The following is a 12,117-nucleotide window of genomic DNA, read 5'->3' on the forward strand; positions in this document are numbered from 1 at the left end:
CTGTGGGTCACTGAGGGTGGAGCTAAAGTGAGTATTTTTCTCAGTCCCCCAAACATTATTCGGCACTTTCTGTGCGGCGAGGCACTGGAAGGACTTGGAGAGCTTCCATACTTTGGCAGTGGGAGGAGGAGACATTCCTTCACTCAACAATTATTAAGCACCTCCTGTGTGACCCAGGTCTTTTGGACATGCTGGATGACGATCCCTGGCCTCCCTAATCCCCAAGGCCCAGAGAACCCGGAGCCCCCACTTTCCACGGCTGGCGGGAAGGAGATGCTGTCGGGGTTGGCACAATCTCAGCACCGGCAGGAGCATCATGGGGTGGGATGGCTGGACCCCCGCTGTGGCCAGCATCCATCCCGGCTCGTTCATGCCCACAGACTACCTGATGCACAAGCTCACAGCCTCCGACACTGGGAAGACGTGTCTCATGAAGGCCTTGCTGAACATCAACCCCAACACCGAGGAAATCGTCAGAACCCTGCTCGCCTTTGCTGAAGAAAATGGCATTTTGGAGCGGTTCATCAATGCGGAGTACACAGAGGAAGCCTACAGAGGTGGGATGCAGGGGCTCCTCCTGGGGGGTCCTGAGAGAACCATGTCCCCTCTGCTGCCCCTGGAATCACTCCCCCCACAGAACAGTTCTGATTGATAGGGGAACTGAGGCTCAATACAGTGACATGGTCAGCCAAAGATCCCTAGGGTGTGTGATCAGAAAGGGGACTGGGTGGGGCAGGAGGAGCTGGGGCTGCCCTCTCTCCTAGGCAAACCAAGGGCTGATGCCCTCTAGGGATGGATCTCCATGGGCTTCAACCCCAGAAACTGAAAAGAGAGAGCAGCCTGGAATTCCCAGGCCTGCCTTCTCCTTGCCCCCAGCCCCTGACGGGTCTGCTTTGGTTCGTTGTAGGACAGACGGCCTTGAACATCGCCATTGAGCGCAGGCAGGTGGCCATCACCAAGACCCTGATCGATAAGGGGGCTGATGTCAACGCCCACGCCAAAGGTTTATTCTTTAACCCCAAGCACAAGCACGAAGGCTTCTACTTTGGTAGGTGGGGGGCTCTCAGCAGCCAGTCCTGAGGGGAGCTGGGGTCCCACCCCTTCCTCTCCAACCCATCCCCTACCCTGTACTCCAGCTTTTTCTGATCTCTTTGGGACATAGAACTAGTCATTGGGTCAAAGTTTAGAAGTGTTGAGATCACTGTACCCGAATGACCAGACCACTCTACAGCTCCACCAATCATGCATCAGTATGCCTGTTTCCCCATGGCTTGCCAGCATTTTGCCATTCTTTTTTGTCAGCTGCCAATTTGATGAGTATGAGATAGAACCTTGCAATTGTTTTAATTTGCCTTTTTAATTACTAGTGATTTGTAGTTTTTTTGCCATGTAGCTTTTGATAGCTTGCATTTCTTCCTTAGAAACTGCTCGTTGATATCCTTTGGTAATTTGTCAGTTGGGGAATGATTTCATTCTTACGGATTTGAAACAGTTTCTTATGGAATATGGAACACAACATAGTATTTTCAGCTTTCAGTTGTTGTTGTTTGCTTGATTTTTTCCTTCTCATTTTCCCTTTTGCTGATTTTTCTTGTGCAGCATGATATTGTGGAAATATGTTTCCACATGTTTAGCCTGTTTTGGATCACTTGCTGTCTGGGGGAGAGAGAGGGGAAGAAAAATTTGGAATATGAGGTTTTGCAAGGGTGAATGTTGAAAATTATCTTTGCATGGATTTTGAAAAATAAAATGCATTATTTAAAAAGAATTCCTTATATATCTAGAAATGAGACCCTGATTAGAGTAATTTGCTGCAAACAATTCCCCCGCTCTGATTATCTGTCTCCCTTCTTTTTTTTGCTTTTTAAATTTTTTTTATTTTTCATACACATTGCTTTATGAATCATGTTGGGAGACAAAAATCAGAGCAAAGGGGAAAATCATGGGAGAGATTAAAAAAAAAAAAACAGAAAAAAGAAGCGAACATAGCACGTGTTGATTTACATTCAGTCTCCTTAGTTGTTCTGGATGTAGATGACGTTTCCTGTCCATTGCTTTGGATTGCTTTGGCTTACTGAATCGCTGAGAAGAACCAAGTCTTCCATAACTGATCATCATATATTCTTGCTATTATTCTGTACAATGTGTTCCTGGTTCAGCTTGTTTAGCTCAGCCTCAGTTCTTTGGTCATAAATTCCTTTCTTTTCCAAAGATCTGATAGGTAAATCATCTCTTGGTCTCCTGATTTGTTTAGGGTATCGTCCTTTATGCTCAAATCATGTCCCCCTCCTAATTTTAACTATTTTGGTTTTGATTGTGTAAAAACATTTTATATTTTCTCTAATCAAAATTACCCATTTTATCTTTCGTGATAAACTCTAGAAAAAACTTTCATTATAAAGTCCCTAAACTTTCCTCCATATGTTGATAAGACAAGTAATGTCTTCTCTGCTCTTCTAATTTGTGGATGATGTCACTCCTTATGTTTAACCCATGTGTGCATTTGGATTTTATCTTGCTGTATGATGTAAGATGTTGGTCTGTTCTTTGTTTCTGCCATACTGCTTTCCGGTTTATGCAGTGATTTTTGTCAAGTAAGAGCTGAGACTTTGGGTTGGTCGAGTCCTAGGCTGCTGTGCACATTTGCTTTTGTGTTGTTCCACAGATCAAATTGTATTTAACCAATACTAGATCATCCCAATTGGTCCTGCTTTGTGCTCTGGTCCTACTAGATTCCCTGCCTTCTTGGCTTTTTTTTTCATGATTTTTCTCAGGATTCTTAATCTTTTGTTCCTTCAGATAAATCTCACTTTGCTAGCTCTCTTAAAATAATACTTTGGTTATTTTATTTGTATGGAACCACATGAGTAAATTAATTTAGGAATTATCATTTTATTGACTTCGGGAGTTAATATTTCTCTACTAATTTGGTTCTATGTAGTTGTATAACAAATGTTTTATAATTGTAGCCTTTTTATATGTTATTATATTACTTATCATTTTAAAGAAAGATCCAATTATTCCTATGCTTTCTAGTAACAGAAATAGGTGTTATATATATTGTCAAAAGCTTTTTCTACCTCTATTTAAAAATCATATGTTTTTTGTTATCATTAATGTGTATATTATATTGATAGTTTTCTTAATATTGAACTAGTTCTCTATTCATGGTATAAACCAACTTTGTAATAGTCTATATAATCTTTGTGCTATATTGCTATAGTTTCCTTGCAGATATTTTGTTTAAAATTTTGCAACAATGTTACTTAGGAATATTGGTCCACATTTTTCTCATTCTTATCACAGAAGAAAATTTAGCAAGTTTTGTTTCCAATTTTATAAATAGTTTGTATAATATTAGAATTAATTGTTCTTTAATATTCAATAGAATTTGCTTACAAATCTATCTGCTCACAGTTTTTCCTCTCATTTGGGAACTTGGTTATTCTTTAATTTTTTTTTAACTCTGAGATTTGGTTATTTAATTTCTTGTCATGTTTATCTGAGCATTGTACACTTTGGTAAATATATATATCTCCATTTTATTTAGGATGTCTATTTTATTTACATATAATTGAATTAAATGATTTCTATTGATTTCCTTTATATTTTTCTTCATTTGTTTTCGATTATAGTTTTTCATTTTTATATTGGTCATTTGAATTTTCTGTTTTTTCTTTCCTTTTTAACTGTTAGCTAATGATTTATCAGTTTAATTGGGTTTTTAAACTATTTCAAAATCAGTTATCTTTTTTGATTTTGTCCATCTCTTCTTTGATTTTCCAATTTTCTGTTTTGACATTTAATTGGATTATTTTAATTTGTTGGGTTTTCTGGTTTTATATTCATTGATTTGTTTTTTCTTTTGTTGATTAAATGGTTTGAGTTATAAATTTTCCCCTAAAGATTGCTCTAAATGCATCCCTAAGATTTTGATATGTTTTTTCATTGTTGCCATTTTCTTTAATGAAAATATCTATTGTTTCAACAACTTATTCTTTGACCTAGAAATTCTTAGACCCAAGCTATTTAGTCTTGAATGGCTTAATCATTTCCTCAGCCATATTTTATTGAATGTGATTATGTTGCATTATGGCCGATAAAAGATGTTTAATACTTTTGTGTTGTTTTTTTCCATTTATGAGGGCTTTATGCCCTCAATTTTTGCATAGATAGTATGGGTACAGTTGAGAACTATGTGTTGTTCTTTTTATTATTAGTCAATAATTGCTAGAGCTTGTTGAGCTCTAACTGTCCCCAGATTCTCTTCAGGTTCTTGATTTCTTTCTTGCTTTATTTTTTGGTCGAATTTTTCTAGATTTGAAAGGGTACTTGTGCTTCTCCAATATTTTAGTTTTTGTTGCTTTTCGGTCATTTCAGTTGTGTTTGTCATTTGGTGTTTTCTTAGCAAATATACTGGAGCGGTTTGCCATTCCCTTTTCCAGCTCATTTTATGTATGAGGAAACTGCAGCTAAAGAATTAAATAATTTGTCCAGTCACATAGCAACTAAGTGTCTGTGGCTAGATTTGAATTCAGGAAGATGAATCTTCTGCTTCCAAACTCAGAGCTCTATCCACTGCACCACTTTGCTAGCTAGCTAGTATTAAAATTAAAAATTGTAGACATACTGTTCATTTTTTCCCTTGCAATTCATTCATATTTTCCTTTAAGTATTTAGATACTATTCCATTTGGTACATATTTGTTACAAAAGCATTTGTGTTAATTAAATCCATATAATATAGTTTCCCTATTTATTGCTTTGAATGATTTTTGTTTTACCAGAGATCATGATTGCTGCCCTTGTTTTTTATTTTTTGGAGTTTTTTTTTTTTTACTTCAGTTGAAGCAAAATGATTTTGCTCCAGCTCCTCATTTTAACTCAGTGTGAATCTTTATGTTTCAAATTAGTTTCTTATAAATAACATGCTGTTAAATTCTACTTTCTTGTCCATTCTGCTTTCCTCATCCATTTTATGGGTGTATTCATCCCATTCACACTCACAGTTATGATCCTTAATTGGTGCATCTCCTTTCATCCTATTTTTATACTTTCTGTTCTCTGTATCATGCCATGTGCTCTAATCCTAAATGCAATCAGTTCCTTGGCCCTTCTTCTGTTTGCTTTGCCAAGAGCCCAAATTACAGATTCTTATCTTCCCTTTCTTATTCCTCCTTCTCCCCATTCTTTCCTGCTTCCCTACTGAGTGAAACATATTTCTGCACCAACTGTGGAAATGTGTGTGTCAGTGTTCTACTCTCCTGAGGCAATTTCCAATGAAAGTGAGATTAAAAGGGTTGTGGGGGACTCTTGTATCATCTCTCCTATTAGAAAGTAAACATCATTTTCATCATTTAGTTCCTCCTGGATTGCACACTCATATTTCCCTTTCTAATACTTCTTTTGGTTGAGTCTTTGTGTTTCAAATTTTCTGGGCAATTTTGCTTGTGTGTGTGTGTGTGTGTGTGTGTGTATGTGTGTGTGTGTGTGTGTGTGTGTGTGTGTGTGTGTGTGTGCATGTTTCCCCTCCCCCCCCATCAGGAATTCTTGGAAATCCTTTGATTCATTAAAAGTCCATCCCTGCCTCCCCTCCCCCACTTCCCAACTCACATAGCATTATACTCTGTTTTGTTGATCAAGTTATTCATGGTTGGAAGCCTAGATCTTTTGTCTACTGGGGCTTCATCATTCCAAGCTCTGTGGTCCTTTAGAGTAGTATTCAAATAAGTTGAATGTTCTAAGGAATTAAAGGCTTTTAAAGAAGTAGCCCAATAAGAAAGGAAGCAAGAGAGCTTCCCCCCATGATCCTCGGCTCATTCAGTGAGAACAGGGGACCTACAGGTGCACTGTGGGGAGCGAGAATGGTCAAGGCATTCCCAGGGAGGGACAGCTCATGTGTTCTGGGGACTTCGTCGGGCTTGCGGCGAGCAGCTAGCTCTGCAGAGAACCTTGAGCGCGCCGCTCCGGCCAGATCCTGGTCACTTCTCTGATGGCCAGCCTTAATCACCACAGCCACTGCTCGGCTAGTCCCGGCTGGCCTCGGCTCCCCTCTCCGCTTTTAGCCCTCGGCTTCTGCTGGAGTCCCCCTCGCAGTCTCTCCCACCTCTCTTTTTGTGTCTTGTCTGATTGTCTGGTTTGCTGCTGCTGCCTTCTTGTTTTTATTTTTATTTCTTTTAAAGAAAGGCCGCACCCTCACACAACCCATCTGGACTAGGGACATACTGGGCAGCTGCTGATGGGGGAAGGGCTGCCTGTCCCTCTGAGCAGGAAGTAGTGGGAATTCTCTTCAGGAAGTCCTAGTCCCCAGGCCCAAAGGGGCTCTTGCTGCTAAGCTCCTCCAGGCTTAAATATGCTTTCCTCAGTCCCAGAGGGTCTGTCTCAGGACTTTCTCCAATTTGGGGTCAGACAGTGTATGGAACTCCCACTTGAACTTCTAGGGACTGAAGTAGCCATAGTCAGCATCCCTCAAGAGGTTCCTCTTCTGGAAACCTTTCCGGAGTCCTAGGGGCTGAAGCCCCCCTCCCTGCCAAGCTAGAAAAGGCACAGGAACAAAGCCAGTCCCGGGGCTGCTGACTGCCTCCTGCATCGGCCGGTCGGCTTCATGCACACAGAGCCGAAGGGGGATGACCTGGCCGGGCTGATCGGGGTCAGGTAGAGCAGCCCCCCTTCCACCCCCAGCCCCGGTCCCGGGCTGACCCCGGCTCTCGATGGCAGGTGAGACGCCCCTGGCCCTGGCTGCCTGCACCAACCAGCCCGAGATCGTCCAGCTGCTGATGGACAACGAGAAGACGGACATCGCCTCCCAGGACTCGCAGGGAAACAACATCCTGCACGCGCTGGTGACCGTGGCCGAAGACTGCCGGACCCAGAACGACTTTGTCAAGGAGATGTACGACATGATCCTCCGGAGAAGTGAGGACCCGGAGCTGGAGACCGCGCAGAACAACGATGGCCTGACGCCGCTCCAGCTCGCCGCCAAGACGGGCAAGTCGGAGGTGAGCTGGAGCAGGGGCGGGGGGCGGCCATGGGGACCTCCCGGGGTCCGGGAGGAAACTGACCCCCAAAGTCCCCCCGGCGGTAACGTCAGGGGCGGAGCTCCCGACTCCAGAGTAGCTGTGCCTTCCTGTGTTCTCAGGCCTAGTTTGGCCCGAGAGCAGCTCTGAAGTGCATGAAATACGTTATATGGAAAACAAGATGTTAAGAAAACAGGCCCTAGTTATTTTTTAAAGCCACACTCACCAATCCATCTCCCACATGGAACAATGAGGGCAGCAGCCCCTTTAGAAGTCCCAAAGGCCCCCCATCCAGCCCAGCTCTTCCACATCCCACTCTGTCCTCCAGGATGCTTTTCCAGAGTTGGCCAAACTGCCTGGAGAGAGTTCTGGGCTCCCCCCCAAGACACAAGCAGTCCCCCCCGACCCCTGGGGACCGGACATGACAGCGGGGCCGCACTCCCCCCCACAGCTTCTGCTGAGCTCTTCCAAAGCTCCCGGGGAGAAAGGGACCAGATCCAGAGAGGATTTGTTGTCCCCCTATCCCAGGCAGAACCCCGGGGGATAGAAAGAGCAGAAGGTGGCAAAGCAGCCTCCAGGGGGAGAGGGGCTGAAAACTGGGGGTCCGGCAAGCTCTGGAGGCCCCCGGGAGCAACCGCTCCACCCTTTAGAGACCTCAGGACTGGGGACAGCTCCAGTCTCTGCACCCTACCCTGCTGCCCTCCCTGGGGGTCCTGCCCAGCCCCAGCTTGGGGGGCCCAATGCCAGCCCGGGTCAGCCACGGGTCAGGTGCCTCGGGGCGGGGGCCGGAGCAAGGGCTGCTTGTGCTCTGGCCAGGCTGGAGGGGGCGGGGGGGGTCTCCACAGGGAGCCCTTTCATTCCCCAGAGATGCCGGGCAGTTTGCAGGGGCAGGATTCCAACAGAAAGGGAATTGTCCGGGAGCGGCGCCGGCCCCCCACCGGGGAGAGACCCAGTCCCGGAGGAAAACAGGGGCATTGTTCATCCTGAGCAGGCTCAGCCGGGCTCCCCAAGTCATTCCTCTGGGGGTCACTCTCCCCCCACCATCCCCCAGCCTGTGGGGAGTGAGTGTGAGTGTGAGTATGTGTGTGTGTGTGAGTGTGCAAGAGTGAGTGAGTGTGCAAATGTGAGTGTGTGAGAGTGTGCTAGTGTGAGTGAGTGTGCAAGTGTGAGTGTGAGAATGTGTGTGAGTGTGAGTTATGTGTGTGAGAGTGTAAGTGTGAGTGTGTGTGAGTGTGCAAATGTGAGTGTGAGTGTTGGAGTGTGTGCAGTCACTCCTAGAACAACATGGGGGAGGATAATGGCGTGGGAGGTGAGCAGGGGGCAGAGGAGGGAGAGCAGCAGGAGTTTCCCACATTCAGAGAAAGTCCTAAGGGTTGCTCACCAACAACAGTGCTATGCTATTTGACATCCAAGGAAACTGAGGCAGGCAGAGTCCTAGGGCTTGTCCAGACTCGCCTCGTTGGCGTCTGAGGTAGGATTTGACCTCATATTGACCTCGGGGGTGACCAGCTAAGCCCCCCCGCCACACACCCCGTGGGACCAGGAGCCCCTTCAGGCCTGACCCCCACTTTCCCACCCTCGAAGGCCAGCTCTGGACCCGGGAGTTGCTCGCTGGGAGGCGATGCCCCGCGTGCCAGTTGTGAAAGGGGGTGAAAAGCAGAATGGGGGGCCCTGCGCCCTTCAGGGAGGGACTGGCTATGTATGTAAGGCAAACATTTGTCCGGCCTGGATTATACGGCCCCTCGCGGTTTCCAGCCCAAACCTTGGTCTCTCTGGGAGTCAGTGGCAGATGTTGGGGTCCCTCTCTCAGCTCCCCTTGTGGGAGAGAAGGTCGGAGACAGAAGTGAGGCAGCTGTCGGGGGCAGCCCGGGGGGGTGGTCACCCCCTTTCCAGCATGAGGGGCTTCTGGGCCCGTCCTCCCTCGCAGACCAGCAGCTTCCCCCCTCCGAGAGCGTGCTGGGGGCGGCCCGGTGACCCTGTCCTGCCCCCAGATCCTCAAGTACATCCTGAGCCGGGAGATCAAGGAGAAGCCCCACCGGAGCCTGTCGAGGAAGTTCACGGACTGGGCCTACGGCCCCGTCTCGTCCTCCCTGTACGACCTCACCGACGTGGACACCACCACGGACAACTCGGTGCTGGAGATCATCGTGTACAACACCAACCTCGACGTGAGTGGCTGCGGGCACTGCCAGGGGGCACTGCCAGGCTGAGGCCTTCAGAGGCTCGTGGGGGACCCGGCCAGACTGCCAGCCCCTCCCCCCTTACAGGGCAGCAAGGGCCGGGCCCAGGAGAACGGTGGGAGAGGCCTGGGGAGGGAGGCGGAGAGAGCGGCTGGGCCGGGTCCTGGGAGTCCCGCTGGGCCTGAGGAGGCCGGAGCCAGAGGGTCTGAGCCCTCCCCAGGCACTTGGACCTGACCCAGAGGCCTGGCAGGCGCTCCAGCTGTTCCCTCGGGTCTCAGGAAAGGAGGGGGGCAGGAGCGCTCAGCCTCGGGCGCTGAAGGCCTCGGGGTCCTGCCCCCCGCGGGACACCCCCTCCCACAGCTGCGGCTTCTTCAGCCCCTGGGCTTCCCTCTGCTCCCACCTGCTGGAGGCTCCCCAGCCTGTCTGTGCAAAGGAAGGGCCGGGGCTCTGAGCTCCCCAGCCCCCAAAGCCACAGAATGCCCAGTTAATTAGGAGGCTGCTTGGGGGCCTCTCTCCCCCGATTTGGGATTGGAGGATTAGCCTCCCTGAGAGTCGTCCGGATCCCCACGGCCCAGGGAACGCCGCGAGAGGCGAAGCCCCCGAGCCGGGGGAGGAGGCAGCCGCCTGCCGGGCCTGGGCCTGCCCGTCGCCCCCGTTCTGGGGCCCATTGACTGAACCTCCTCCCTCCCGTCTCCCGGCCTTAGAACCGCCATGAGATGCTGACGCTGGAGCCTCTGCACACGCTGCTGCGCATGAAGTGGAAGAAGTTCGCGAAATACATGTTCTTCACGTCCTTCTGTTTCTATTTCTTCTATAATATCACCCTGACGCTGGTCTCTTACTATCGGCCGCGGGAGGAGGAGGGCCGGGGGCTCTCGGCCGGCCCGGAGCCCGTCCTGAACAAGAGCGTAAGCCATCGGGCCGCGCGTCCTCTCTCCCCTCCGGTTCAGCTCTGCTGGGTCTCACGCCCCGCTCTCTGGGGGTCACCTCTCGTCCCTACGGCAGTGGGGAGGCTGGGCCCGGCCGCGGGGCTCGCGCTGAGGGCCCAGTGAGCTGGGAAGGGCCTGAGGTCTGGCACAGAAAACCCCAAGGGGGCCGGGGGTGGGACTGGCCCGCGGGCCCCCCCGGCAGCCAGAGGCCCCGGGGGTCTCAGGGTCTAGTTGGAGAGAGGGAGAACCCTCCGTAGGCCACGGTCAGCCTCGGGCAGGGGGCTCTAAGGCCATGCGGGCGGCCTCCTCCGCATCCTGGGTTCAAAGGCGCGGCAGGTTGGTATCTCGGACCCAAGTATTGTTGGGATGGAAGGGGAAGGAGACGGAGAGGAGCAGCAGCAGTCCGCATCAAAGGGGCTTTGAGGGGCGGGATTTTTCATTTGCTGTGATTGTAAAGGGGCATCCCGACAAAAGGACCGATCTGTAATGTCAGAGCCTGGGGTCCTGGGGGGGCAGCTTCGATGGGTCTCTTCCCCTAATTGGCAAAATAAGAAACAATAATAACAATAACTGTCCCATAGCTGGCAAATTTGCAAAGCGCTTTGAGCTAGGATCTCCTTGATCCTCATTTTACCAGCGAGGAAATGGGTAGACTAAGGGTCAGTGACTTGCCCGGTGTCACCCAGCTAGTAAGTGGCTGAGACTGGATTCGAACCCAGGACTTCCTCACTCCAGGCCCCCACCCCACCCACTGGGGCCATGTCTCAGAGAAGGCTCCAGCCTTAAACTATAGTTAATGATGGATTTGCAAACCAGTGTATGTGTCTGTGTGCCCGGGGCCGTGTGAAACTTTCTCGGGTACAAAGGCTCCCAGAGGGGAAGCCCCGAGCTGGGGAGCGGGTGCGGGCACAGGGGAGCGCTAGGGTCAGTCAGCCCCGCGGCAGCGTTGCCGGAGGGAGGCTCAGAGGTGAGGCAGAAAGAGTCAGGAGACAATATTTGCCCTTTTCTTCCCGGGGAGAGTCGGCCTCGGGCTCGGGACAAAGCCGGGCGGGTCAGAGTTGCGTCTCCTCCGGTTTGGGGGCTTCTCTAAAGTCCGGCCCATTCCGGAAAGGAGGGGGGCGACCGCGAGCCAAGGCAGAGCAGTGCTAAATGTTCCGGAGAGCCCCCTGACGCTCTCCCGTCCCGCTTCTCCAGGCGCTGCCGCACCCACTGGCCCTGACGCACAAGATGGGGTGGCTGCAGCTCATCGGCAGGATGTTCGTGCTGATCTGGGCCACGTGTATCTCTGTGAAAGAGGTGGGTGCCCTCCCCTGCCCTGCCCGCCCGGCACTCGCTCTGGTGGCCTCGAGGGGCCAAGCCGGGGTCCCTGGGGAAGGGGCGTCTCAGCGGCAAAGCTTCCGGCACCCTCAGCGCGGGAGAACAGGGCCCGGCGGGAGCCGGGGCCCCCAGGAGGTCCGACGACAGGTCTCCGCATCCCCTCGGCCCTCTCTCCCATGGGTGTTGGGGCGCGTTAGCGACAAGAACATCCTCAGTCCTCTAGAGTTTGTGTGAACTTGTTTGTCCCGCGCTCACTGCAACCCTGGGAGAAGAAGCCCCTTCATTTTACAGCTGGAGAAACGGAGGCACTTTGAGCTCTCCCTCTGCTAGTCAGCTTTCTCTCCCGTCTGTCTCTCCTTCTCCCCCTCCCTGAGCATCACGCGTGCTCCATCCCTCCCTCCTAAACCAACCAAAAACAAAGTCATTTCCTCTCTAGGCGTTTGTTTTCTCAGCTCAGATGCCTCCACCTCCATGAAGGCCTCCCTGACTCCGCTCCCGACCCTTCTCCCCCAGTTCCCAGTTATTTGATTTCTCCTTTGCCCCTGGACGCCTCTGACCTATACCCCGCTCCTCTGCACCCGAGCTGTCTCCCTCACTTGGGAAAGGCCCCTGGGGGCAGGGACGACCAGCCCGGCACAGGACAGAGTTAGAGCAGCTCCTCCCGCCGGGAACTGAG

The 12,117-nt window shown here is 50.4% G+C and overlaps 1 protein-coding gene across 1 annotated transcript in view; it reads left to right on the forward strand.

The window, feature by feature from the left end:
* Nucleotides 1-12,117, forward strand: part of LOC127558274 (transient receptor potential cation channel subfamily V member 3-like) — a 33,806-nt gene that overhangs the window by 10,820 nt on the left and 10,869 nt on the right. Inside the window, exons 6-11 of the mRNA XM_051991529.1 lie at nucleotides 381-557; nucleotides 908-1,048; nucleotides 6,717-6,997; nucleotides 9,007-9,183; nucleotides 9,900-10,103; nucleotides 11,319-11,420. Of these exons, the coding sequence (XP_051847489.1) occupies nucleotides 381-557; nucleotides 908-1,048; nucleotides 6,717-6,997; nucleotides 9,007-9,183; nucleotides 9,900-10,103; nucleotides 11,319-11,420 (1,082 nt within the window). The remainder of the gene's footprint in view (nucleotides 1-380; nucleotides 558-907; nucleotides 1,049-6,716; nucleotides 6,998-9,006; nucleotides 9,184-9,899; nucleotides 10,104-11,318; nucleotides 11,421-12,117) is intronic.

Source organism: Antechinus flavipes, chromosome 3 (assembly GCF_016432865.1).
Source record: "Antechinus flavipes isolate AdamAnt ecotype Samford, QLD, Australia chromosome 3, AdamAnt_v2, whole genome shotgun sequence".
NCBI lineage: Eukaryota > Metazoa > Chordata > Mammalia > Dasyuromorphia > Dasyuridae > Antechinus > Antechinus flavipes.